The sequence below is a fragment of the Ptiloglossa arizonensis genome, chromosome 3 (assembly GCF_051014685.1).
Source record: "Ptiloglossa arizonensis isolate GNS036 chromosome 3, iyPtiAriz1_principal, whole genome shotgun sequence".
In the NCBI taxonomy this organism is placed as follows: domain Eukaryota; kingdom Metazoa; phylum Arthropoda; class Insecta; order Hymenoptera; family Colletidae; genus Ptiloglossa; species Ptiloglossa arizonensis.
Genome location: NC_135050.1, coordinates 11,501,557 through 11,525,814, shown reverse-complemented (window position 1 = coordinate 11,525,814; position 24,258 = coordinate 11,501,557). Strand labels below are relative to the sequence as shown.

Here is a 24,258-nt window from a genome sequence, read left to right as displayed (position 1 = left end):
TTTGTGCACGGATCCGACCAGTCCGTCCCGAGCGAGTTCCTTCGGGTTTACGAGGACCGAGACGCGTTTCCTGGCCATCCTTTTACGCGAAACGCGACGAAAGCGAGCTCGATTTCGATCCGATTGCACGGGTATTCGATCGACGTTACATCCGCGTACCGAGTAACGCGTCGTAGGTATACGCGAGTACCATATCCAGCGTAATTTCACGGATACTGGTCTGTTTCTTTTCGTTCGTTTTATTTATCGATCGTCGATCGCGTTCACGTTTCACGGCGAAGTAACGCGTCGAGCGTTACGGAAACCGACACGCGGGAACGTATATCTCGTGACCGAAACGTCCACTTCGCATTTTTTTTTCATTTCGTGAACGTTCGAACGTGCTCCGTTCTGGTATAATTTCGTCGGTACGATTCCTTTCCTTTTTGTTGGAACAGAACGACTTGGACCGATGCAGCCCTTGAGAAGTCAAGACGTATGGGAGGGGGTCGTTACCGACTTGGATATTTTACGGTTTAGTCGGTCGTTCATCGTCATGTCTCGCCGCGTCACTGTACAATCTTCTACTATTTAAATAAACGTTCTAGTTACTTTACACTCGTGTTCAACAATTCCATTATTCCACATTCTTGATTTTATTTATCGAGAAAGGAAAATTGTAACGTTAAGATTCAACCTGAGAACAAGTAGTGTACATTTCACGATCGAAGTAAGAGGACAATCGTTCTTTGCGTTCCGTTTGGTATGCGTTGCTGCAATTCGTATCGACGTTGCGTTTCACGAGAAGAAACGCGTAAATGGGATCGTAATCCAGATACATCGAGAGTGCATCGAGATGCGTAAACGAAGCGCACGTAGGAACGACGACGATTAATTCTCCAACCGCGTGGCGAGTTGGAGAACGTCCAATCGATCTTCGACAGGTACCATTTTCAAAACGTTCGGTACGTTTTACCGTAACGCGTCGAACCACCATCGGTTTCGAAGTAAATGTCTCCTCGACAATCGGAAAAAATATCTTTCGTTCGTTGAGAAGTATTTCCGGTGTCGGAGGTGTTTGGAGAACATGCATCGCGCGGTGACTAACGCGTCGAGAGTTCGGGATCTCGGTGACAAGGAATAGCGAAAACACGTGCTTCGTATCGAAATGAGGAAACGTTTGGAACCCGTTTTATAAATAGAAGCTGATTTCACGAGATAGCTACTTCATCGGAGGAACGTTTTTTATACCTGCGAATGGTCAAGACCTTCTGGTTCCTTCTTGCGAGGTATACTACCCGCTCGAGTTTATACCTACGATTCTCAAGTGTTACGCTACTTGTACGGAGTGAGTCACGCAATTCGCACGTGGTCGTGGCTTTTGCGCGATTAACGGTGAGCAGACACCGGCGAAAGAAAATATTTTTATACGCGGAACGTTCGGTACGAGAGGACAGTTCGGTACAAGAGGTATAAGCGAACGTTTACGATTCGATTCGAGGATAAGGTACGACCGCGCGTCGAGTTCGCGAAAAAGAATGAAATCGTGGAACGATTGAAAACTCGACGAAAATATTTATTCCCTCGTAAGAATGGTACTCTGCCTCGTCGCGCGAGTGAAAATTACCGAACGAAAGGGATATACGAATTGTGGCGTTCACTCGTTACGTATGGTAATCCTTTCCGTCATCGGTACTCTAAGAGATACGACTCTCGCGAATTGCTCGACCACTCTGCGTAATACGCTTCCTCTCGAAGATACGAAACGGGCCCGTTAACTTTCACGGAAGGACCGAGCATCGGGCTCGGTAGTTCAGATTCCTTACCACCACAAATGACGTCCGCCAGGTTCGTCTGCACAGCTTGATGCGTCACATCGCCGTCCCTCAAGGTCAGCATTTCGCCATGCACGAGCGCCATGGCCTCGTCGTTGGACATCAGCATGCTCCCCTGACCTCTGGATCCGCTCACCTCTCTGGAACATCTCCTGGAGTTACTGGAATCGCGCCTGAGCCTCCGGGTCTCGGGTGTGACGACGAAGTAACCCTGGGACGTATGATATATCTTTCGTTCTTGCATCAACTTCGCGAGGGCGTCGTAGACCAGTTCGCGGCTCGGTCTCTGCATGGCTGGGAACGCGTTCCTGAGAGCGGATCTGAGCGTGTCCAGAGTCGCCGCTTGCCTCTGAGACGTTAACTCAAGAATGGCCCAACAAAGAGCTTCCGGTAGCGGCGTGAATTGTCCTTGGGCCACCGGGGCGACCAGGCAATCCTCGATGTCGCCTGAAACAGGGAAGAAAATTATGAAAGAACACCCGGACGTCGTAAATGTTGCAAACTTCGGATTGTAATATCTAGTTTATTATAATATGCAGGGATCTTGCGTATCTGGTAGTACAGTAATTGTATATATAAGAATATAAAGTTGGAAGAAATGCGTCTTGATGTGAACGACGACAGTGTCGCGTGGTCTTTCTGACTCTGGACTTGGAACTCGACTAAAAAGAAAAGGCAAAAGGAAAACGGCTGACATTTTTATAACGTCGGATGTCCCGTATCGGAAGCAGAATTCAACGAACGACCCAGGATGATTCTCTGACTTGCCAACCGAGCGAATATTTCTCTATCGGACGGTACTCTCGCGAATTCTCGCCTGGCCATCGATTTCTACGCACAGATACACTCTCCTAACGCCAGATGTCCTGCATCGGAGACAGAATCCAGCGAGAAACTCGGGACGATCCTCTGCCTCGAGAACCGGGAGAATATTATTCCATCGGACGCTGTTTCCGCAAGTTTTCGCCCGGTCATCGTTTCCTACACATTTTCGTAGCACCGGATGCCCTGCGTCAGAAACAGAAACCACCGAGTAAACCAGAACGATTCTCTGCCCCGCGAATCGAACAAATATTTTTCTCTCGGATACCATTCCCACGAAGTCTCGTCTAGTCATCGGTTCCTACCTACGGATCCATTTTTCCAACACTACCGGATACGTCCTACCGCCAGGGGCAAACTCCACCGAGATCAGGACGACTCTTTATCTCGTGAACCATCTTCCCTCGACTTCGCTGTAACCACGAACGACCGATCGGATCGTTGGATCGGGATCCTAATCTACGAGCCTCTTGCGTCCGATACTCCAGCAATTCGGCTATCCAGGTCACCGATAAATTCCTTCGCCCACCGGCCTAATAATCGAAAGGCAATTGGCCGTGGTTGAACTCGACGCGATGTAAACCTCCCCGGAGCACCGGAAGGATTTAAAATCTGGATATTTCCCAGAGACGATGAACCGAGCGCGTCGTTTAACGGAAATTCGAATCCGGGAGAGATGCTCCGTCCAACGGAGCTATCCGTATGGTAAACCAATTCTTTCTATTCGAGTCAAACGTTCGAAAAAAAGAAAAGAAAAAAAAAGGAAGAACGATTACCGACTATCGGGACGAGGAGTCCGAAACCGTGAACGACTCGTGAAAATGTCCTCGAATCGCGAATTTGCCAAGATTTCCACGATTATGCAAACGTAAGGTTAAGATCGCAGATACGATGGTCTTATCGGTGTTTCGAAATTCTCGCGTTCATTGAAATTCACCCTGCATATTCGCATGGCAGAATGAAACCGTAATAGTAAGTTGGCTGCCAGGAACTGGCGACATTCAAGCAACTGCCTTTCTAGCTTCGACCGACACGGTTCGGGTTTCCGTGCATGTCTCGGCTACAAACAAAGTATTTCATTAACGAACACATGTTAACGTTCTGCCAGTCTAACGAGACACATTCGAGCTACGCACTCCGAAACGGGTTACGCTCGCATTTTCGTTCGCGAGTATACGTATCGGGGAATGTTCTCGCCCTTAAACGCGACTCTCGTCGATATCGTCGCGATCGTGTTCGTTCGTAAAAATAACGTTTCGATGGTAGGTTTTCGATCGCGAATACTTCTTGAATTTAAATCGCGAATACTCGTCGGATACTGGAATTTTCAATATCTATGGAAATCACCGAATCGAAACACCGTCATCGAGCTGTACCGAGGGGCATGAATTTTAATTTCGAATTTCGTTTGATCCCTTTTCCAGAGCCACCGGATGGAGAAGCTCGATGAAATTCAACGGATCCTTTAATGCCCGAGATTGTTTCGTGTATTCCCAAGGCGGTTAATACCTTTGGAAACGTATTCACGGGCCGAGGCTTTAACGCACCGAGTCACATCGAATTTCGTTTTCAACCATGGGGTGTGGGGGGAGTACGGGATATTAAGTTCGTGACAAGTGCATCGTTGTAAATCTGAGCTGCATTCGTATGCGAGGGACGCGCGCGCCTGTAAATTCACTTAGAGAATATTCTCGTGAATCTGTCGTGCCTTGCATCGCGCAACGGACACGCAGGTATGTGTCCGTGAAAGCGGGAAAGTTAAAGGATCATATGGTACGAATAGTTCGCGCGCCGTATACCGCCGCTTTATCGCGCATAATAAAGAGATATCCTCTCGAGGAGCAGTATCCCGTACGCTCGAGCGTATTTCGAGCGTGTGGTATTAAACGATTCTCGTTAGAATGGCTGCTCGCAATACGAGGGAAAACAGACGAGTTAAAAGCGGTGCCTGGATACCATTTAACCGTCGCGTTCTTTATTTCAGTTCGAGCTCGATGCGCCGAGGTTAACGTATTTCGATCGAGTGGAAACATTTCGGTGTAAAAAGAAAAGAAATCAATTTTTACAGAACGAGAATCGAAATAGTTTTGAAACGTTGAACTTTCTACGCGTTTGGACGTGATCCGGAAATACATTAACGATCGAAGCGTTTTTTGTTCTTATCGAAGGAGTATACGATCGCGAGGACTTGGCCACCGCGAGTTACCGTTCCAAGTACGCGGCAACACCTACGAGGATGACCAGGAATCGTTAATAAATTGCATTCTTTTCTTCTCTTTCTTGTTTCGCAAATTCTGAACGCGCAACGTATCCCGCGAATTAACGTTTCGAGACCGAAGTTGCTTATCGTTAAACGTCGATAAGGCAGGTTATTAATATTTATCGAATGTTCATCGGTGAAACGATCGCTAACGGAACTGGCCAAACTCGAAATACGAGTGCGTTTGATGCAATCGTCCTACGCGGCTGTAACGAATACACACGGTCGCAAAAGATACTGTTGCTCGTACGTTTGAAGGCAACGTACGACGACAAGCAGCGCTCGCTACACATTGTGCCCCCTACTTCCCTACCGTATTAAATATTCACCTCACGAGCTTGCGGATACCACGAGAATTTCGGAGTCCTGGCCGAGTCGCGGGCTTAGAATAATCCATAGTCTTTTCGTGGGCGTGGACCAGATGTATGAGAACACGAGGCCCCGGGGGGGTTGGAAAGTCACCTCGAAACGTGACCGGAAGGACAAAGACTTCAATTTCGCCGGGGGGTACCCGCGCGCCGACTTCTCTCCTCGAGGCGACGAAAATTTTCAGTTTTCATCCATCTTAATTACCGTTCTCCCGGCGACGGTTCATGGATCGCTCGACCGACGTTCGAAAGGCTAATTAAGTATTGTTGGCCGATTTGTTCTGCCGCGCCAGTTTCCTCCTTGTAGCCTAGAAATTGCCCGTTCCAACCTATTCTTATTTGTACGCGTGTGAACACGCCTCGTAGGATGCTGCCACGCGGTTCAGAAAGAATTCAAGCTAACAGAGTCACGCTAGACGCGCGTATTTTCGAAATTGTAAACTTACCGCCGATTATCGCTACTTTGACGATAAATTCTATATAATTGGAAGCGCGAATAAACGCAGTGTAATGGATGTATTTAAAATACGTAAAAATGGATGTGCCCGCAGGCTCGAGAAAATTACTAGCAAAGGTTACATTTATGATTTATGGAAACGAGTGATTTCACGAGCGATTTCAACGCGTGCAGTACGACGTGTCGTAAATTTTTTAACTCGAGAATCTTGTTCGCTCTTATTAGCGCTTGCGTTTAAAAACAAGTGAAAGCAAATTCAACGATGGGATACAAATTGACATCGATGTGGACAATTGCATCGATGATCGGTTCTTCGAAAAATCAAAAATAATTCCCTCCGCCGAATTCTCTCGCTTGCTTCTCGCTGGTTAACGAACCAGGACCAATTTACGAAGTATGCCACGCATGGACTTTAACGGATCATCTTATCCTAGCTTGTCTCGACGGTAAATACAAATTAGAATCCAAGCTGAAAGATAACGTCGAAACGCGATAAGAACCACGACCTGCTTAAATTCGTCGAAAAATTAAAGATCGTCGATCTCTGCAAACGATGCAACGATACCTCGATCTTTGCTGACAAGCAAGAAATCGAGACGACGTTTGTTCGTATTTCAAAAAAAGATTATTTACAATGAAACAAGCATCGAGTAATCGATTACGCGTAACGACGATGCACGTGTAACGCGTCGTTCGATTTACTTCTGCCAGCAGAGATCCTGTTAACGATATCGTCGATATCTAATCGGTACTCGTTCGAGACGTTCTCTTGGCACGGTGACGAGTCGTTTCGGGCGTAAAGAGCAGCTAATCACTTCCCCGTGCAATTAAAGACCAATCGGAGGGGAAAATTAGCGCAGTTTGCCACGGAGTCTGGATTCCGGCCAACGGATCTGTTATTCGCTTCCAAATAGCGTCTCGCGACCAATAATAATGGGCCAACGTGGAGTCCGAGAACAATACGCGTACCACGGAATTCGGTCGTAGCCTCGATGCCCCGGACACGGTTTCACGAGTTCGCGCCGCGCGTGAAGTGTGTCCGCGAATCCAATTTCAAACGCTAATGGCGTCGTACGATTGCACGATGACGTTCGAAACGACCTCCACGTGTAAATTTTTCACGCCGCGGGATTAACAGATGGCCCATCCGACACGGAAATTCGTCTTGCCGCGATAGTATTCCACAAAGGTTAACCGTCGTTTCTATGCACGGCACCCCCGTGACACAATAAACGCGAGTTGAATGGTCTCGTTGGTTCGCCCTCGTACCGAGCCACGCGGGCTGCCTCCGAATGCATTTTAATATCTTTCACCCCCAACCCGGAGCGCCATATGCGAATTTCAAAGGGCAGTTCGAGCCGTTATACGCGATATTGCGTTGACCCTCGACGGATATCGATCGTTCATCTCGTGTTTGAGAAGTGTCCAATAAATGTTACGGGAAACGATCCCGCGAACGGTGAGTATATAAGAGCGCATATATGTATATACGGTTACTTAATCACCGACACAGTTCCTCGATTACGCACTCCGCTCGGGACTATCGGGGGGGACTTGTTTCTGGAAGATCGGGAGTGTTGCGTGCGTGGGGTAGGAAAATCGTGCGCGTTTAACCCTCGTTCGTAAGGGTCCATTTTCGTTCGCGCGATGTTTACGTTACACTGGCGAAGTAACTACTCGTTGACCCGTTTCCGTGAAGAAATTTAAAGATCTCGTAAAGTAAAACTTGTATCGTATTAGGTCACGTATATTCGAACGCGAGTTGGTAAAATTTTAACGTTCAGATCAGAGTGGATACTCGTGCAGGAGATTAACTCGATGACGACATCTCGGTTATTAGGAGTTTTTTTTTAGGTTAGAGTGAGTTATCGCGTTGGTAATTCCGAAACATCGCGTGTAACAAAACGAACATTGAAACCGAAGTATAATAAAGCGACAGATACAATCACGGTGCAGAAAATAATACCGGTACTCAATGTCCTCGATAGCGACACAGTTCTTTCACCGGTCGTAGACTCCGCGACAACCGTTTGACCTCGCCCAGGTATGCTCCGAAAAGCCGTAAAATAATTTTTTTCGAAAGTCGCTAATTGTTTCCTTGTAACAATGCTGATCACTTTTCGAACAATGGTACGGTACGGGCTACATCGGGATCTCGTGGAAATAACGATCGTATCCGTCTGGTCCATTGAAACAAAAACCTTTCTCGTTCGTAATAACTATCTTTTTCAAATTTAAGGCACGTTTGTCCAAATCCTAATCGGGTTAATCGATGATTTTGACAAAAGAAGGTACCTTTGTAATTCACCGAATCGTTCGCGTACGAATTTTCTTAAAGCCAACCATCATTTTCGATTCGTGCTTGCTATTTTATTAATTATTTTAGCAGTTATTAATTTTACGAGGAGACGATTAATACATGCTCCCGACTAGAACTATCCTTCCTCTTCGAAGACTTAAATATTTCCATTCCATAAAAGGCCAAAATTTCCAACTTTTTCGGAAGTCAAATCGAAACAGTCGAACGCTTCGGTTGAAGATGCTCCTAAAAATCGACGTACGAATCGAGATCAAACATCGTCGTGTTTCTTATCGTCGAATTCGATAAAAAATTCTCAAATGGATCGTAGACTGCGACAAAACTTTAAAATTTCCGCTAACCGTTTCCAGAACGGAGAAGACACTTCCGGAAAAATGACTCGTACCGCGTACAGATGATTCGTCGACGTACACGATTAAGACGTAACGTTCGTAAACGTGCGTTGGAGAGTACGTTTCCATCACCGTGTAAAAATTCCGTACACGCGACGAGTTTTTCCGCTCGCAGGTGTGTCCCGTCGCGTGAGGCCGTGTCGCGTGAAACTCTCGAAGGTCGCGCATTATAATTTCGTTAAACGCCCGCGACAACAATGAGTCTACCCTCTGGAACGAGTCGAGATCACGGATCGCTGCCATTTCCGATGACGCTCGCTCGTTCCAGTTCCCCAGTTGCCTTTGAATCCTTGTTCGCCGTCAGGCAGGAAGGAACGGAGCCGTAATTACGCGTCCAACGAACGCCAGAAAACGCCTACTCGAGCACTCTCTTCAAAGGGTAGTCGTAAATAGGCCAGACGGAGTGCACTCCGCGGAATTACGAGGCGCGACGCTCAAGTTACCGCGATTTCCTCGTTTCTTCGTTGAAATTTGTCACCCGGGTCGTCTTCCTCCTCCGATGCCAACGAATCGGACACAACCTTCAATTTCTCCCAACGTTCGAGGTTCGATCGACCGTTTCGTATTTTGTACACACCTTATATTTTTCGCGCGTCGCCCGAAATCTGAATTAGATACCTATGCGACGCGTCCGGTGTTCCTTTATCCGTGCAAACGGTGATTTCGTAACGGAAACCGTTTGGATGATTAAAAATGTGCACACGTGTAATACTAAAAATGTGCGTACGCTGATGGATAGAATACGAAATTTTTTCAAAATTATTCGAAAGACCGAATACCGCGAACAGATTCGAAGTCAATTGCAATTTCGAATCTCGTTTGCAGAAGAAATATTCCCCGGGGTTTGTAACTCGAGTACCAGACGCAGCCTGTACAATAGAGAGCAGAAAAAAGAATAAAGGAGGGCGTAAAAGGACTCGGGATACCGCTGTGAAAAGCGTGACGCGGGACTGTGCCGAAATGCATCCGAGTCTATCGCACCGCACCGCACCGTTTTTAAGGTAAGCTGTTTACGTAAAGCCGCACGGAGACGGTTTTCGTTCAGCGATCTCGGTCGCGTAGGGATTCAACGAATGATCGTCGTCGCGCACCGCGAATTGCTCCGTGTGAGCTCGATACTCGAGAACGCGGGTTCTCTCGCGGAATATTCATCGCGCGAGCCGCCGCCTCAATGGAAAACTTGGTAAACGGTCGTTACACGAGGTCCAGTTGCCCACTTCCCTGGAATTTCTCCGCGGCCCACGGAGGGAGTTGCATACGTAATTATGCAAGGAGGTAGCCACCCACGCGCGCCTTTTAAGGAACCAGGCCGAGACGGGTCGAGCGCGGACGAGGACTGGGAAACAGTACCGACAGGTGCGCGAAACCGCGTCTTTACGATTCGTCTCGAAACCGGCGCGGCTTTACTTACGACCAATCGGCGACGCCCTCCGCGAGAGGTATTAGGACGGAACACGGGATTGGTGGCAACTCGGAGCTCTCGTTACACCGAGTGTTCGTTGTTTATCGCGTTTCTCGAATTACCCGGCCGATCGAGGAGTTACTCGAACGCGGGTAACGTCGAACGGAAACATTTCGAGGGATAACGCGTACCGCGAGGAGATCCGTTCGCGTTTTAAGTGGCAACCGATGCTTGTCAAGTTGGAAGTGTTTACGACCGTATCGCTCTACGATATAATTCACCTTATTACACTCGCGATTTATCCACCGTTTTCACGGATAGGTTTCTCGACGCGATGTAGTCGTCCTCGCGTGGTTGTTCCCTCGTTCGAAAGGGAGGGTGTGGAACTCGAGGATAGAGGTGTACCGTCGCGGGTGACTCGTTCGTCATTTTTTAAAACTTTCTCCGGTTTGAAAAGTTTCGGGAGGCGGGCCGAAATAAATGGCGCTCGGAAGGCGCGACGTCTGGAGAAATATGTACGGTGGGTGGGACGTTTCGTGCGCGACTCGCTTAATTTTTTTTCTTTTTTTTTTCCCCTCGATAAAAGGCGTTCACGGCGTTGTCTTCCTACGAGTTCCCCCAACCGGGGGGAACTTTCGTTCGCGAACTCGAAAATTTGTCCGTTCGCTCGAGCGATTCTCCATTGAACCTCGGGTAACGGATCTCGATAAGGGCTGGCAGAGTCGCGTCGTTTTCTCGTTTGTAAAATTGCGTTCGTCTCGAACGACCGCTCGAGGGCCAAACGGTTGGAATTCTTTTACGCGGTAATTCCGGTGTTCGAACGGTGATCATAATTTTCTTTTACACTGTGTCTTTCGCACACTTAACGTACCCGTTCTTAAAATACGGTCCGTCCCGTTGATACGTAACCAAACGTACGTTACCAGCGCCGTATGTACATCGATATCGAATTTTGAAATATCGTCTCGTTGCGCGTTGCGTACGAGAGAACGAATACCCGATGTCTTTCGTTCGTCGCGAAAGTGTACGATCGAACGGAACAATCGGGACGTTTACCTCGTTCGTAGTTACGGCGCGTCCCGCGGTGAAACCGTAACAGCGTTTACGAAAACGGCACCCCGTTCTTCCACCTTCACCTCCTCCTCCTCCTCCTCGAAACGCTCGAAGTAAGTTATAAAGTCGCGCGCTAAAATACGGTCGTCGTCGAATTTATTCGGGTTTTTCAGCAGCGGGCACCGTGGCGCGGCGCGGCGCGGCACTTGAAATTTATTCGCGTGCGCGGACAGTTTCGTGCGTGGAAGCGTGTATACAAAGCGTACGGGCAGTAAATGGTCCCAACTAAGACCGCATAATGCCTGCGTGGGAGAGGCCAGTTTCGATCTCGTTTACGAGATCTTATCCGGCGCGAGCACGCTCGGGAAAAAAGAGCCGGGATAATACCGTGTCGTTACACCGCGAGCTGCCAGCGAACACAAGGGATCGCGAAAGAAACCGAGAAACTGCTCGAGGTTGCACAATTTTCGACGCGGGCTGTCGGGGCGACGACGGAACGCCACAGCGCCGCGGCGTGGCGCGGTGTGGCGCGGCGCGGAGCGGAGCGGAGCGTGGCGGCGAACGAGTCGCAGGGAGAGGCCGTGAGTCGGATCGTGGCAACTCGATACGTCAGTTTCTGGGGCGTGGAACGCGGTGGTGTTCCTCGTGAGAATCTCGTCCCGGACGCGTTTTCAATGCTTTCCGCTACACACGCTTGCGAGTACGTAGATATAATATATGTAACGGACTTCTCGCGGTCTTCGAAGACACTCCGTGTCTAAGCGGAACGAGTTCGGTAAGAGACCGGAGACATCCGTGAAAAAACAAGCCGAATCGAAATTTAACGATACGAAGGGTACACTCGACGCGTATCGGTGGTGCAGTAGAATGGTCCCGAGAGAAAGGGCCGATAGCTTCGAACGTTCATCTTTTAGGGTCCTGCTCGGTCCTTCGAGAGAGGTGGTGTGTTTCTAGCCAGCGCTGTACGAGCACGGCTCATCGTTCTTGCGCGTTCTCGTTTAATCGTTCCGTTTCGTCCGATACACTATTCGTCCGAAAACTCTGTTCCCTTTCGTTTTACAACGGTTCGTACGATAGGCGAGGTAAAATCTCCACCGATAGTCGTCCGTTTCTCTTCTTCCTACTCTCGTGGAAAGATCATCGTTGCGTAAAATTCCTATCGCCGTGGCTCGATCTCGTTGCGCAACAGCTACGGGGAGGGTGCGGAATTCGCCAAGAAACCGTCTCCTATTCTCTTACGGTGGCACGTCTCGTCCGCGAAACACCGTTTACCGTTTCGTCGTAACGACAAACGGCGAGGAACCCCTGGACCGAGATCTCTCTCTCTCTCTCTCTCTCTCTCTCTCTCTCTCTCTCTCTCTCTCTCTCTCTCTCTCTCTCTCCGAGCGGGTAGACGCGGATGAACACCTGCCAATCCTGGCGGGTCTCGCGAGCCCCGCTATTATTACCACTGGCTCGCTCTCCCGTACCTTTCTATCGTTCCGCGAGGCCTTTATTATAATATCCGTACGGCCCACGTAGATAAGCGCGCGCTCCGTGAACGGAGTTCGAGCCAGAGCCGGAGAGAGAGAAAGAGAGACTTCGGCATTCGGTCGATTCGCCCACGCGGGCTATATCGCCGAGTATCACTCGGGAGAAAAGAGACAAACCCCCTCCCCTTCCCTGCACTCGTCGTCGGGGAAGACCGCGGAGGAGAGGAAAGAGGAGGAGGAGATGAAGGAGGAGGAGGTAGGGAAGAGGAGGCCCTGCGAACCAGCGCACTTCGAACTTCGAGACACACGGTCCGGGGATCACTTCCGGTGTACTGGTACACGGTGCAGAACACGATGCATATATCCTTATCGCCGTGATCCATCGTGTCGGCTGGCCGACCTCCGCCGCTTTATGGGTCTGCCCATGGGAAATGGCAAAGACCACTCGCGAGGAATCACCTCGTAACAAGACGACCTTTGAGTCCCGGCCTATCCTCAACTAGCCGGCGACGCTGTTCTATGCAAATCCAGAGGATGCTGTATCCATCCCCACCGTCCGCGACCGCCCTCCTTTCTCTCTCTTTCTTTCTTTCTTTCCTCGCTGTCCCGTCGTGATTTCGCCTTTCCAATTTCGTCCCTCCACCGATCGACTCGCCGTGTGTCCCCCCGTCTGTCGCCCCCGTCGATGGGACCTCGCCTCGCGATGCCCATTGATCCCGCGACGCCAAGACCAGGTCGTGGCCAGGATCGTCGCCGTGAATTATTTTTCAGGTGGCGACGAGCGACCGATTCGAACGTTTCGGAGTTCGCGAAACGCGCGACTTCGAGAAACGATCGAAAAGCGCGCAAGATATCGAACCCTGATGCGTTCCTTGGATCGTTCTCGATCCATCGCAACGCACGTTCCACCAGTGTGGAAAGTTGTTTGTCTCGAGTATCACGAAACGTGGTTCTCCGGAACCGTTTTTCGATTCGTCGATCCGATTATCGTTGCAACACGAGAAAACAATATTACGAAATTTTCCTTTGAAATATACAACGATTTCTCTTTTCGATCCCCCGAGAGAAAAGCGAGTAATTCATTCGGCGCGCGAGTTACGATCTTTATCCGAATAATGTTTGTTTTCCTTCTCGAACGATACGCGTTACTACTATCTTTGCGAGATAACCGGTGTTACGCAATTTCGGAAAAGCTTCCGGTCGAACGGCGCGAGTCGTGTTCGTCGTAGCGGAAAGTTGAACTTGGACTATGAACACGCGTTACGTGTTACGAGTAAACGGCTCGATAGACCTGAAATTATTTTTCGATTCTCTATCTGCTCGCAAAGCCTCGATAAAATCGGTGCGTAACACGTTACGCGGGTTCCCTCCCCCCGCTGCGAGTGCACCCCGCTTGCGAGATAAGTTTTCCTTACGGAGGTTGATAGGTTATGTTCGACGCGCGCTTGCGTGGTCGGCTGTCTGCCGTATTCATTAGGAAAACGCTTTACCTTTCACTTCTCGTTGCCGACGAATAATGTCTTTATGGAGTGCGGTAGTCTGTTCGGGAAATGGAAATGTTTACGCGATTAGGGAGTATTAACCCCTCAGGAGGACGGAAGAGATTCGAATCCTATTGTTTGCACGGAGGAGACGGTCTCGAAGGAGACGTCAAGGAATTACCATCGTATAGTCGTTACGCGTCTTACCGATTCGTTTTACCTCGACGAATTGTACTCCATCCGAAACGAAGAGAAACAGTTTCCATTAACTCTATTAACTCCTTCGTACACCGACGAAAGTGAGCAAACTGCACCTAATTTCGACCCTGAAATTTTCGATTAATTTAATCAAATAATTAACAGTTTCTTATCGAACAATGTGACCATTAATATACAATTAGGAGATTTACCACAGGTAACCTCGGGTAAACAATAGCTGCTCCATGATAGTTACCAATACGGTTCGAGAAGCGGTTCATTAATCACCGAACAGACACTAAACGGAATACTCGGACCGTACTTAATTCCTTTTTAACGATTCTTTGTACAATATGCACGAATCCAGCGTACCTGTCTTCGATCCTTGGAAAGCAATTTTCAGGAGAAAAATTCCCAATGCCATCTGGAACAGGGAGAAGCGCACTGACATTCGTTCCCAGAGGATTAGGGTTAATCGATGAGAAATATCTTCGGTACGGTTGCTTTGTAAATTACATTACTCAGAATTTAGTCGAAAGGATGGAACAACTAGATGGAAGTTTTTCTTTGGAATTTTCTATCGCAAAAATTCCAGCACTCTGTCGATAACCGAGCGATCGAACGAATAGCTTCGTCGGCCGGAATTCCACGGAGCAGAAGTCTCTGGAACTCCGGTCTCTAGAATTCTGAAACATGGAAGCACGCGCGCGACGATTCCTCGATCCCGAATCGATCCACGAAGATGGAAACGGAGAAACGGGGTGAAACCGGAGAAAGGCGAGGAACGCGGAGAATCAGCCACGGATACAGATCTCTACCCTTTCCTCTCCAGGTGCTTTTATGTACGATTCTCTCGAGGAAGGTGTGGTTGGTGGCACCTCGGTCAGATGCGGGCTAGATTTCTTGCTCATTGCTATCGGATTTATGTATTCCTGTCGGCAATCAATACTTTACCGAGCTAACAGCCGACCGTTTTGTTATCCGAGAGCGGAATGCAAATACATTGCGTAAGAGGCACAAGTCAATCGGCCGGTAGAAGCACGTGTTTGTCCGGCAGTGTAATAACCGTGTTGTCTGGCAACGGTTGCTCGCTTTGAATCGTTTAAATCGCTTCGAGTAGGAAATAGCAACGTTTATTGCGAATTACAAGGAGGAAACGTAGCTCCGAGGGAGTCTCGGAGAAAATAAGTTTCGGTTATCTCGACACGTTGCCTCCAAGAGCCGAGAGAAACGCGTCGCTCGCGGCACCGCGTCGCTCGTTTCTGATTTAAATTCGAGACAGTCAAGGGTGTGTCCTTGATTGTGATCTCTTATTGGAAAATCCGGGACCATCGACACGGAAAAATATCGATGGACGACCGTTAAGCGCTGTCGACTACCGTCACTGTGCAATCTGATTCGTGCCAATATTCTCAAAATTGGAGCGCGTTCCTCCCAAAAATGAATACGTAACTTGAGGAAATAAAGCTGACCTGAGAATTCGTTGGAACGTTATTACAATCTTTTAGAATTAATGTCGCGCTTATTATTCAGAACTGTAAGGAATACGTATATTACACGTGACAATAAGAATCTCATAATTAGCGTGGAATGAAACTAAACTCTTTTCTCACCCAAACATCCACACTGTTCCCTTGTTAGCGGTTTACCATCGAGTATACCTCTACAAACGTCGATGGTGATACCGAAATATATCAATTCGAAAATTTACACGAAAATACAATCTAATAATATAGATTTTTTACACCTGGAAGAAGATCGTGTAGTTTCGGTTTTCAAATCGCAAAACGGAAAGCTTGTACCCAAACGGGAAAATAGATTTGAAAAAATGTCAAGAAGGTTACACGATTCGCGTGGATGTTCACCAGGCAGTCATCTATGAAAAATTCGAGGAAACTCGATTACTTAAGTAAATAATTGAAAGTTTGCAAACGTAACGAGATTACGGGTGTCTCGCAATAACAATCGAGCCGGGGCGTTAGTTTCCCACAGGTTGCTCAAATTCGCTTGCCATTAGAGCCGCGCACAGAAGTGGTCTGTGCAAATAGATATTGATTCGAGAACAATGGCTCGTTCAGCGCGCGGTTCGCAAAGATGATTGGCACTTCTCGTGGAATTGTCCGATCGCGAGTCTATGTATCTCCGTGCCCGTCGTCTACGTTGTCGTTGTCGTCTTTGTCGTCTTCGTCGTGCCTTCCTGCGTGGACGGTCACGGAAGATGGTATCTCGGTGAAACATATCGAGGTACTCGCGACCTTTGAGGAATAAAATCGCCGACGGAAGAGACCGCGAGACAAAAAGGCCTGTCGTTGTAAATTTCATGCAAATCTTGACTTTCCGTGAATTCGTCAGCTTTCACCGTGTTCGCGAAACTCGCGATCGTAGGATACAATGGGGCTACGCGCGCAGCTTCCCCCGCGGGATTTTGCGGAATCGTATACCCGACTCTGTCCGCGTGCACTTCCTTGTGATAACCACAGAGACGTGGAGATTTTCGCGCGAGTACGCGGATGAACGGTTCGTTGAATTATCATTGTAGATCCATTCGAATCTTTCGACGAGCTTGAAATCGTATCGGCGCGATCCGTAATGTTGCAACGCTTTGCGCGTTACATTTCGATGTGAAATATTATTTGTTACTTCTTCACGATTTTCTTCTTCGGTCCGCGCACGCTTTTCCAATTTTCACTTCCTACGAGGTATTTAATGACGATTGCTAGAGTCACCGTATTTTGGTACACTCAGAATGGATTAAACGTTTGTCACGTGTAAGGGGAAACTTCTCGCCACTTTTGCGCGCGTACACTCCCGTCCGGAAGTATATCAGGACACTTGAGGGAATTAAAGCGGACCTGAGAATTCATTGGAACGTAATTACAATCTTTTAGAATTAATGTCGCGCTTATTATTCAGAACTGTAAGGAATACGTATATTACACGTGATAATAAGAATCTCATAATTAGCGTAGAATGAAACTAAATTCTTTTCTCACCTAAATATCCACACTGTTTCCTTATTAGCGGTTTACTCGATTAATTTAAACATTTTTCTATTGTTTACGGTACTATCCGGTTGGAAAATCGATGCGGACGAAGATCCGCTTGAAAACGTTCGGGTCTTTGTATTTAAAAATGTGGACTAGAAAAATTAGCATCAAAGTGCACGCATAGCGTCGAACGCATACCGGTAGAGATTAATTAAACTTACAATTACGTTTTATACGAAACAAATAGATGTTCTGATACTTTTGGCGGAGAGTGTACGTATTCTGATTATACCTTATCTTTGTATATATTCCTTATTTTTTTCCACGCGTACTCATCTATGTGTAAATGAACATACATAAACGCGCAACGTGGAGTCGGGATACGTGTACGACTGGAAGTTACAGAAAAAAATGCCGTTACGAAACCTAAACATGTATAAATATGCTGGATTCGAAATATTTGGTTAATGGTACGATAAGGAAACCGTTACCGAAATTTTTGACATCTAAAGTAAAAAGAATATATTGCGACGTTGAAATGTGAATAATTCAGGAGCAAGAGCGATATACGTTAGTCGATAATAAAAAATACCACTCTGTTCGTTGAACCTTACCCTAGAATATCGGTCTTTCGGTTACGTTATAGGAACTGCGCTTCAACTGACCCGAATTCGTGATCTTTTCCTCCGTAGTCTCTGCATTTCGACGATACAAAATAACCTCTTTACCAAATATAAATATAAATAACCAAAATTTGGCCTCTTTTGAACCTGGTACGTTCCTCGGGTCTTTTTCAATCCACCTTCGCAATACATGGCTTTTGCATTATTAAACATCTATTCCAATAGACGCGACTAGGTATTTTCAGTAAAAGTTCTATTCCTGTATCTTTTCAGTCCCTTCGCGTAATATTGTAAAGTTAAGTACACAAGTTCTGTACATTCGCGATTATTTTTACCAAAAAACGTATATTTGAGAAACAATTTTACGTTAAGCATTCGCGTAAAAGTGTACCATTGCAAGGTGTGAAAAAAAAAAACTAAGGTTGCAGATGTATAGCACGACCATTCGTAACGGATATCCGCCTACAAAAGGCACTTGCCAGACGCCGAAAGACGATGCTCCGATTATTTGCAACTGGTCGGCAGGGTCTCGTCATCGAGTGTGCACGTGCTCATCGAATATTCGGAAGGAACTACTGACCGACATCGTCGCGAGATGCAAATAGGTTGCAGCCCCGGTCTCGTAGGTAGGTGACCTTTGAGTAACGACAGTCACGAGGAGTGATGGGAGTCGTGATGTTCCCCGAGAATTCTGCGATTGGATCCGGGTCGCGACAATGCGGCTGCCGCACGCCGAGGACGATCTTCGCGTTCCTAATGATCGTCGGTTAAGGCCTCGTAAAGATCCACTGGTTCAGACGTGTTAGGCTATCTCTGCGTAGACGAAGAAAGGGAGATCGTTAAGCTGTATCTTCTCTCCCTTTCTCTCTCTCTCTCTCTCTCTCTCTCTCTCTCTCTCTCTCTCTCTCTCTCTCTTTCTCTATCTCTCGATGTCAAACAGAGAAATTAGGATTTCACAGAGCACTTTTTTTTTCACACCAATTCCATACCCGCCGCTCTCATAAATCGGTTACGAGCAGATCGGAGGAGCGTTTCGAAATAATTTTTCGACGTCGACGACCGTGAAGCTAACGAGTTCGCGTTCGTTCGAAACTTCTATTAAGTTGGTCCCGGAGTTTTTTATGTCGCGCGAGAAAACGCTTTCTCGCTCTAACGTCCTCGTCCGGGAGAATAGAGCGCGGCTGCTCCTAAGACGAACACAGAGGAGGTTTCTCGCGTTTGTGCGTGAGACATCGTTGAAAAGGAACGAAGGAAGGTGGTTTCAGCTTCGCGGATCCATACCCCGTTAATTTTCGATCATTGCGCGAATTTCATCCGAAAGCATTTTCTCCCTCACAATTGCGCAATGTACGAAAAAATAACTTCGATACGATCGGTCTTAAACTCGCGTTTGAAATTGTAAACAAACTCTGGGAACGTGCTACGAAAAGTAACTTGAACATTAATCGAGAACAATATCCGTTGTTCTATGACGCATCGATGTAGATTTTCTATACAAATATCGAAAAGTACGTTGGAGAACGCGTAACGACAAAATTACAAAAACGCGTCGAAATTTTTTCATTCAATACGGTTCAATATGGTATTAAAAAGAAAAAACAAATCGGTCGTGCCTCGAACGATACGATTGCGTTTGTGTATTTTTTACAAAAACAATGTACAACAATAAAGTACCCTTTAAGCGCGGAGCGAGCGGTTTACCGAAGCCGGTACCGTACCAGACGCGTTTATCGCGACAACTTTAATAATAGCTGGACGATATATTACGAGGCAAGGTATGGAAATTATTAATTGGATCGTTAGGACGCGTCCGCGCGAAATAATAAACCACTTTGTTGGAAAAAATGCGTTTTCGCTGACGCGGTCGCATTAATTCGATCGCGTTTGCAGTTTCGGGCGTCGTTATTGGCACCGGTGTGCATTTTCAGGCGTGCACAGGAAACGCGTACGGGGGTAGCCGCGTGTATATCGCACGGGTGGACGAATATTTATGGTCGGTCGAAGCGTAGGACGTTTCGACTTTAAGCTATCTCCTACGATCCGGACCGCTTACTTCTCGTACCTGCCATTCGATGCACTCCCACATGGGGTTGTGCGCGCCGGTTGCACAATTCATACCCCATTCCCGTTTCGCGGGAATTAAAATGTCTCTGGGATTCGATGATACAGGCCCAGGTGTCTCGCGTTAACAAATTTATGTACAACTCGATCGCCCCTCTGACCGTGTAACGGAACGTATACGTAATCGATCGTATGCACCGATGAAAACGTAACGCCGAGCAGGTTCGTTTAATAGCATGCATCGAGGTTGTGTAAAAAATTTGGTAAAGTTCAACGGAATACGGAATACGTCCAGCGCCGTTCGAAATAATTAGGACACTTGCACGATTCGAACAAGTGTCTGAAAAACATGACAGAATCGTTAACGAATTTTACGAAACGTTACGTGTTTTGTTTCGCACCGTATCGGAGTATTTACGAGCCAGGTGATCCACTGAATGTCAAAACCATTAAGTAACGATTATATTTCTTTCGAGTATCCTGCTATTTTTACGTTAGAATTCTTACACACTTTCGCAATATTGCACAGAGAAAGTTGCATAGAACGGCGGATACGCCAAGTCCTTTAACCGTCGTCCGGTTGGAGGGGATCGAAATGGCGCAAAGTGTACCACTCGAAGCGTTTTCTTCGACTACAACTCGAACGACCTTGGATGACTGTGTATATTTGGACGGTCGAATTCCGTGTCGAAAATAACACGAGTGATCTAGAATTCACCGTGATCGAGTTTCGTAAACGTCGTTACTGTCGCGATCGAATAAAAGAAATTTCGTTGTCGAGGCAATGTTGCTCGAAGAGTAAAAGTGTTCCAAAGATTGTAATTTTATCTTCGATCTTCTTTGGAATCACTCGTAATTGCAGAGGTTACGATTTAATAACACCGATGAATAAAAAAGGAAACGATTCGAATCAACGATTTCGAGTTTAACGCCTCGGGTGGAAAAAAAAGGGGGCAAACACTCGAGACGATAACTCAGCACGTGATAGGTGTGTACGTCGGATACGTCGATTCGCGTGTACGGGAAAATTTAATTAAAACGAGGCACCCGATTCGCGTGATTTTTCGTCGGCCGAAACGAGGATACGAGAGAGGCCATGAGAATCGACTCCTAGCCTGGATTCCGCCGTCCGAGGTTGCGCCGCGTGTACCGGTACCATTAGCTCTTTCCGATAAGGGCGTAGCCGCCAGTTCCTATGTATGTATATCTGATGCAGTTCGTTGCTGGAAACGGCGTCTCCTCGTTCACCAAATACGTTTATTAGCGGCGACTAGATACCTTCTTCGTGTGCTCGTGAATATTAAGTACATTCCGCGGGCGTGCTTAACGGTCGGGGAATATTCCGAGCAGGAGTCCCGACTACCGGAGCGAAAATATGAAGTAGCATGTTACGTGCTACCTGGTATAATAAATTTTCAACCGTGCTCGACGCGAAGGTTTCACTTTCGCTATAAAGTAGAACCTCGACCGGGTCCGTTTTGCGAATTCGATTCGATCGTTTCACGGTGCGACCGATTTAACGAAAAGCTTCGAGGTCCGCTCCGAAAGTTCTACAGCTACGAAAATTCGATAATATTCGAGGCTCTTTTGTCGCGAAAATTATCGGCGTTGAAATTTATCGGGAACAAAATGGACGAATTTTTCAATGCCGCGCGATGAAAGTGATACTCCAAATATTATAAATTGTACAATATTCGGGAACGACGCACGGTAATCGAACAACGGAGAACGAGTTACTTCGTTTTAACGTATTTAATGATAACGATCTCTCATAGGTGACTCGTTACGTTATTTTTCATTCTCGCAACAATCTGTCGTATATATTTCAAACGCGTAGTTGTGTCTCATTTTTTTGTCATGAATAATTTTTTCGAAACGTCGTTAGAAGATCAACGCCATTACTCTCGTTCGATTTTGGGGAGATGGAAAAGATTTCGGTCTCGCTACGTTCCGCGTACCGTCGAAGCGTCCATCGAAGTTCGTTGCTTTCGAAGGAAATCCGTTCACCGTCGATCCTAATAACTTACATCGGAGGATCGCGCGAATCGGCTCGGCTCCGGGCGTCATCGCGGGGAAAAGATCGGCGCGCAACCACCCCACGATAACCATGCAAACAGCCGGCCGGTTAACAGGTCTGGAGCTCTTTGTTGGCGCGCACCGGCGCGGCGGTCGGCCGATCACGATCGATCGTTTTCGATAATAGAGGGGAGCCACACCGTGGATAAAGGGATCGTACCTTGGGGATAGCCACCGATAAATTCCGCCGGATTTGTATCGTGGCCGCGGCAGGTTAACGCGATTTTACCGATAATTAGCCAAGCTTTTTCGTCCGCCCCGCGTTCGAGCGCAGCGGATCGCGAGCGGCACGATTCTTCGTTCCGAGTTCCCCGTCATTAGGAGCGTTTTATCGCTTACCCAGCTATTGTTTCTCGGTTAACAACAACAATCCGTTGCGCAATCGCGAAACGATTACTCGACATTTTTCGCGCGATAGTTTAGCCGCTCGGTTGAATTATTTAATTAGGAGTTATCGGACAGTTTACCACGCGTTATTCGTAAAACCCATTTATAACGCCGCGAGTACACGAAGGGGAGAGACTTCGTAACTTTTCGAGTTTCTTGATCTACGACCCGATACTTTCTTGTAGCGAATCAAAATCTGTATATATCGGTGTGAAAAAATATATAGTTTCGTTTGAAAATTTGTAGAAGTTATGTCGAAGTTGAGAACGATTGAAAATTTCGTTCGAGCGACGTACGTCTGTGAAAAGAAAATCTATTCGTAGAAGAGGTATATTTTTACAAGTGCAACCGAACGGGAAAAGGTAAACGTTCGAATCGTTAGCCAACAAATGCAAGGGAAGCGAGGATCGATACAAACGATCGATTCGTGCTCGTTTGTTTCGTAACGCGGATGTTTTTCGAGCACATCGCAACGTTATAACGAGACTGAATTTGTCAAACGTGTGTACGATGTTTGTCCACTGTTTGCCGCATGTGCGATAATGTGCGACATGTACCGGAAGAGAACGTCATCCCACGTCTTAAAGTTTCCTCGACAAGATCCGGGACCTTTTTTAGCGATGCAACGTCGAGCAGAGTATTTGGAAAAATTTCAACTCTCGACACTGCAGACTGGTAGCGCTTACACTTCGCAGGGAGCAGTCTACAAACTTTTTCTTCGAATATTTACGGAGCCACTTTGTGTTGTCGGAGTACACAATTCCCGGGGGTCAAAGTTGGAGAATTCGTACAATATTTTTCTCTCGAACTTTTCTTGTCCAAACTTCGTTGCCTTAGGCTCGCTGAGTGCTTGTTTGAACAAATGTACAAACGATCGTACGGTTCACGCGTAGGAAAGATTGTTGCAGCGAACGATGTAAAGAATGGAAAAAAAGAAAATCACCATCTTGCTTACGCGACGTCTTCGGCGTTTCGAAAATATCGATGTTTTTCGACGAATTTAAAATTAACGGTCGAAGAACAAAAATGAGAAACAATCCTACGCGAAGTAATATTTCTTGACAGTTCGTTCGATAAATATTGAGATTAACGAAAAACGATCGATCGAACTAACGAACGAAAATTTAATCGAACTTTTTTGCAAAGTAACGATTTTAAACGAGGTAAAATAAAATATCTACATTATCAAACCTCGTCAAAAACGTATCGTTTGATATCGATGACAGGTGATCGATGACAGTGTATTGTACATTTTTCGTCGCTCTTGGTCGTCTCGCAGTTGGGTAAAATAAAAGACGCGACATAGTCTTTCGAGATAAAAATTTCGAAGACACATCGATCCGAATGTGTCCTTCGATATTTTCTCCGCGTCGAAGAGCGTAGAAATATAAAAAAATATTTTTTATATTCCGTCGACGTCGTCGCGGAGCGGACGAACATTAGCACCGAAGTCTCGAGACTATTTATTCGCATAACGCGATTACCGATCGATCGTTGAACATTTTTGAAACGCTGGTCGCACGGTGAAAGGCCGAATAATAGTATCGAGCGTCGCGGCGCTGTTTATTTATCGATCCCGAGCGATTACGGTTACCCGCGACGCGGCGGCGAATGAATGATTTTCACTTTTCCGCGGCGTAGATTATCGTCAAAGTTTTAGGTAGGAAAATGTTTCTCGCGGCGTTTCCGTAAATTACGACGGAAAAGGTCAAACGCTACGGTGCATTATATAAGGTAAATTATGTACGAAACGCGGACCAGGAGACGTTATACGGGCCCGTGTACGTCGGCCAGACGCGCGGAATTTCTCATTTGCAATCGCGCGCCCGCGCGCAACGAGGAGAGTTTCCAGCGCGCCGCCGCGGAACACGTTCGCCGATAGTTGCTAAAATTTATGCTCCGGTTATTGCCGTTAATGCATCAAGGATAACGTAAGCAACGACAGAATTGTGGGCGATATTAATAACCGGGCCCGTGTTCCCGTGTAAACGCGTGCCAAACGATATATATCTACCCACCGTGTGTAACCTGCGGTCTCAACTTTGTTACGATCACGTTCAGGCGCTAGCATGAGTGATTCGATCG

At 47.0% G+C, this 24,258-nt stretch overlaps 1 protein-coding gene across 3 annotated transcripts in view; it reads right to left on the bottom strand.

Moving 5' to 3' along the window:
• The window catches only part of Knockout (Stork-head domain-containing protein knockout), a 171,560-nt gene that overhangs the window by 11,642 nt on the left and 135,660 nt on the right, over positions 1-24,258 (bottom strand). For all 3 annotated transcript variants that reach the window (XM_076306015.1, XM_076306017.1, XM_076306016.1), the window contains exon 4: positions 1,806-2,261. In XM_076306015.1, coding sequence (XP_076162130.1) covers positions 1,806-2,261 — 456 coding nt within the window. The remainder of the gene's footprint in view (positions 1-1,805; positions 2,262-24,258) is intronic.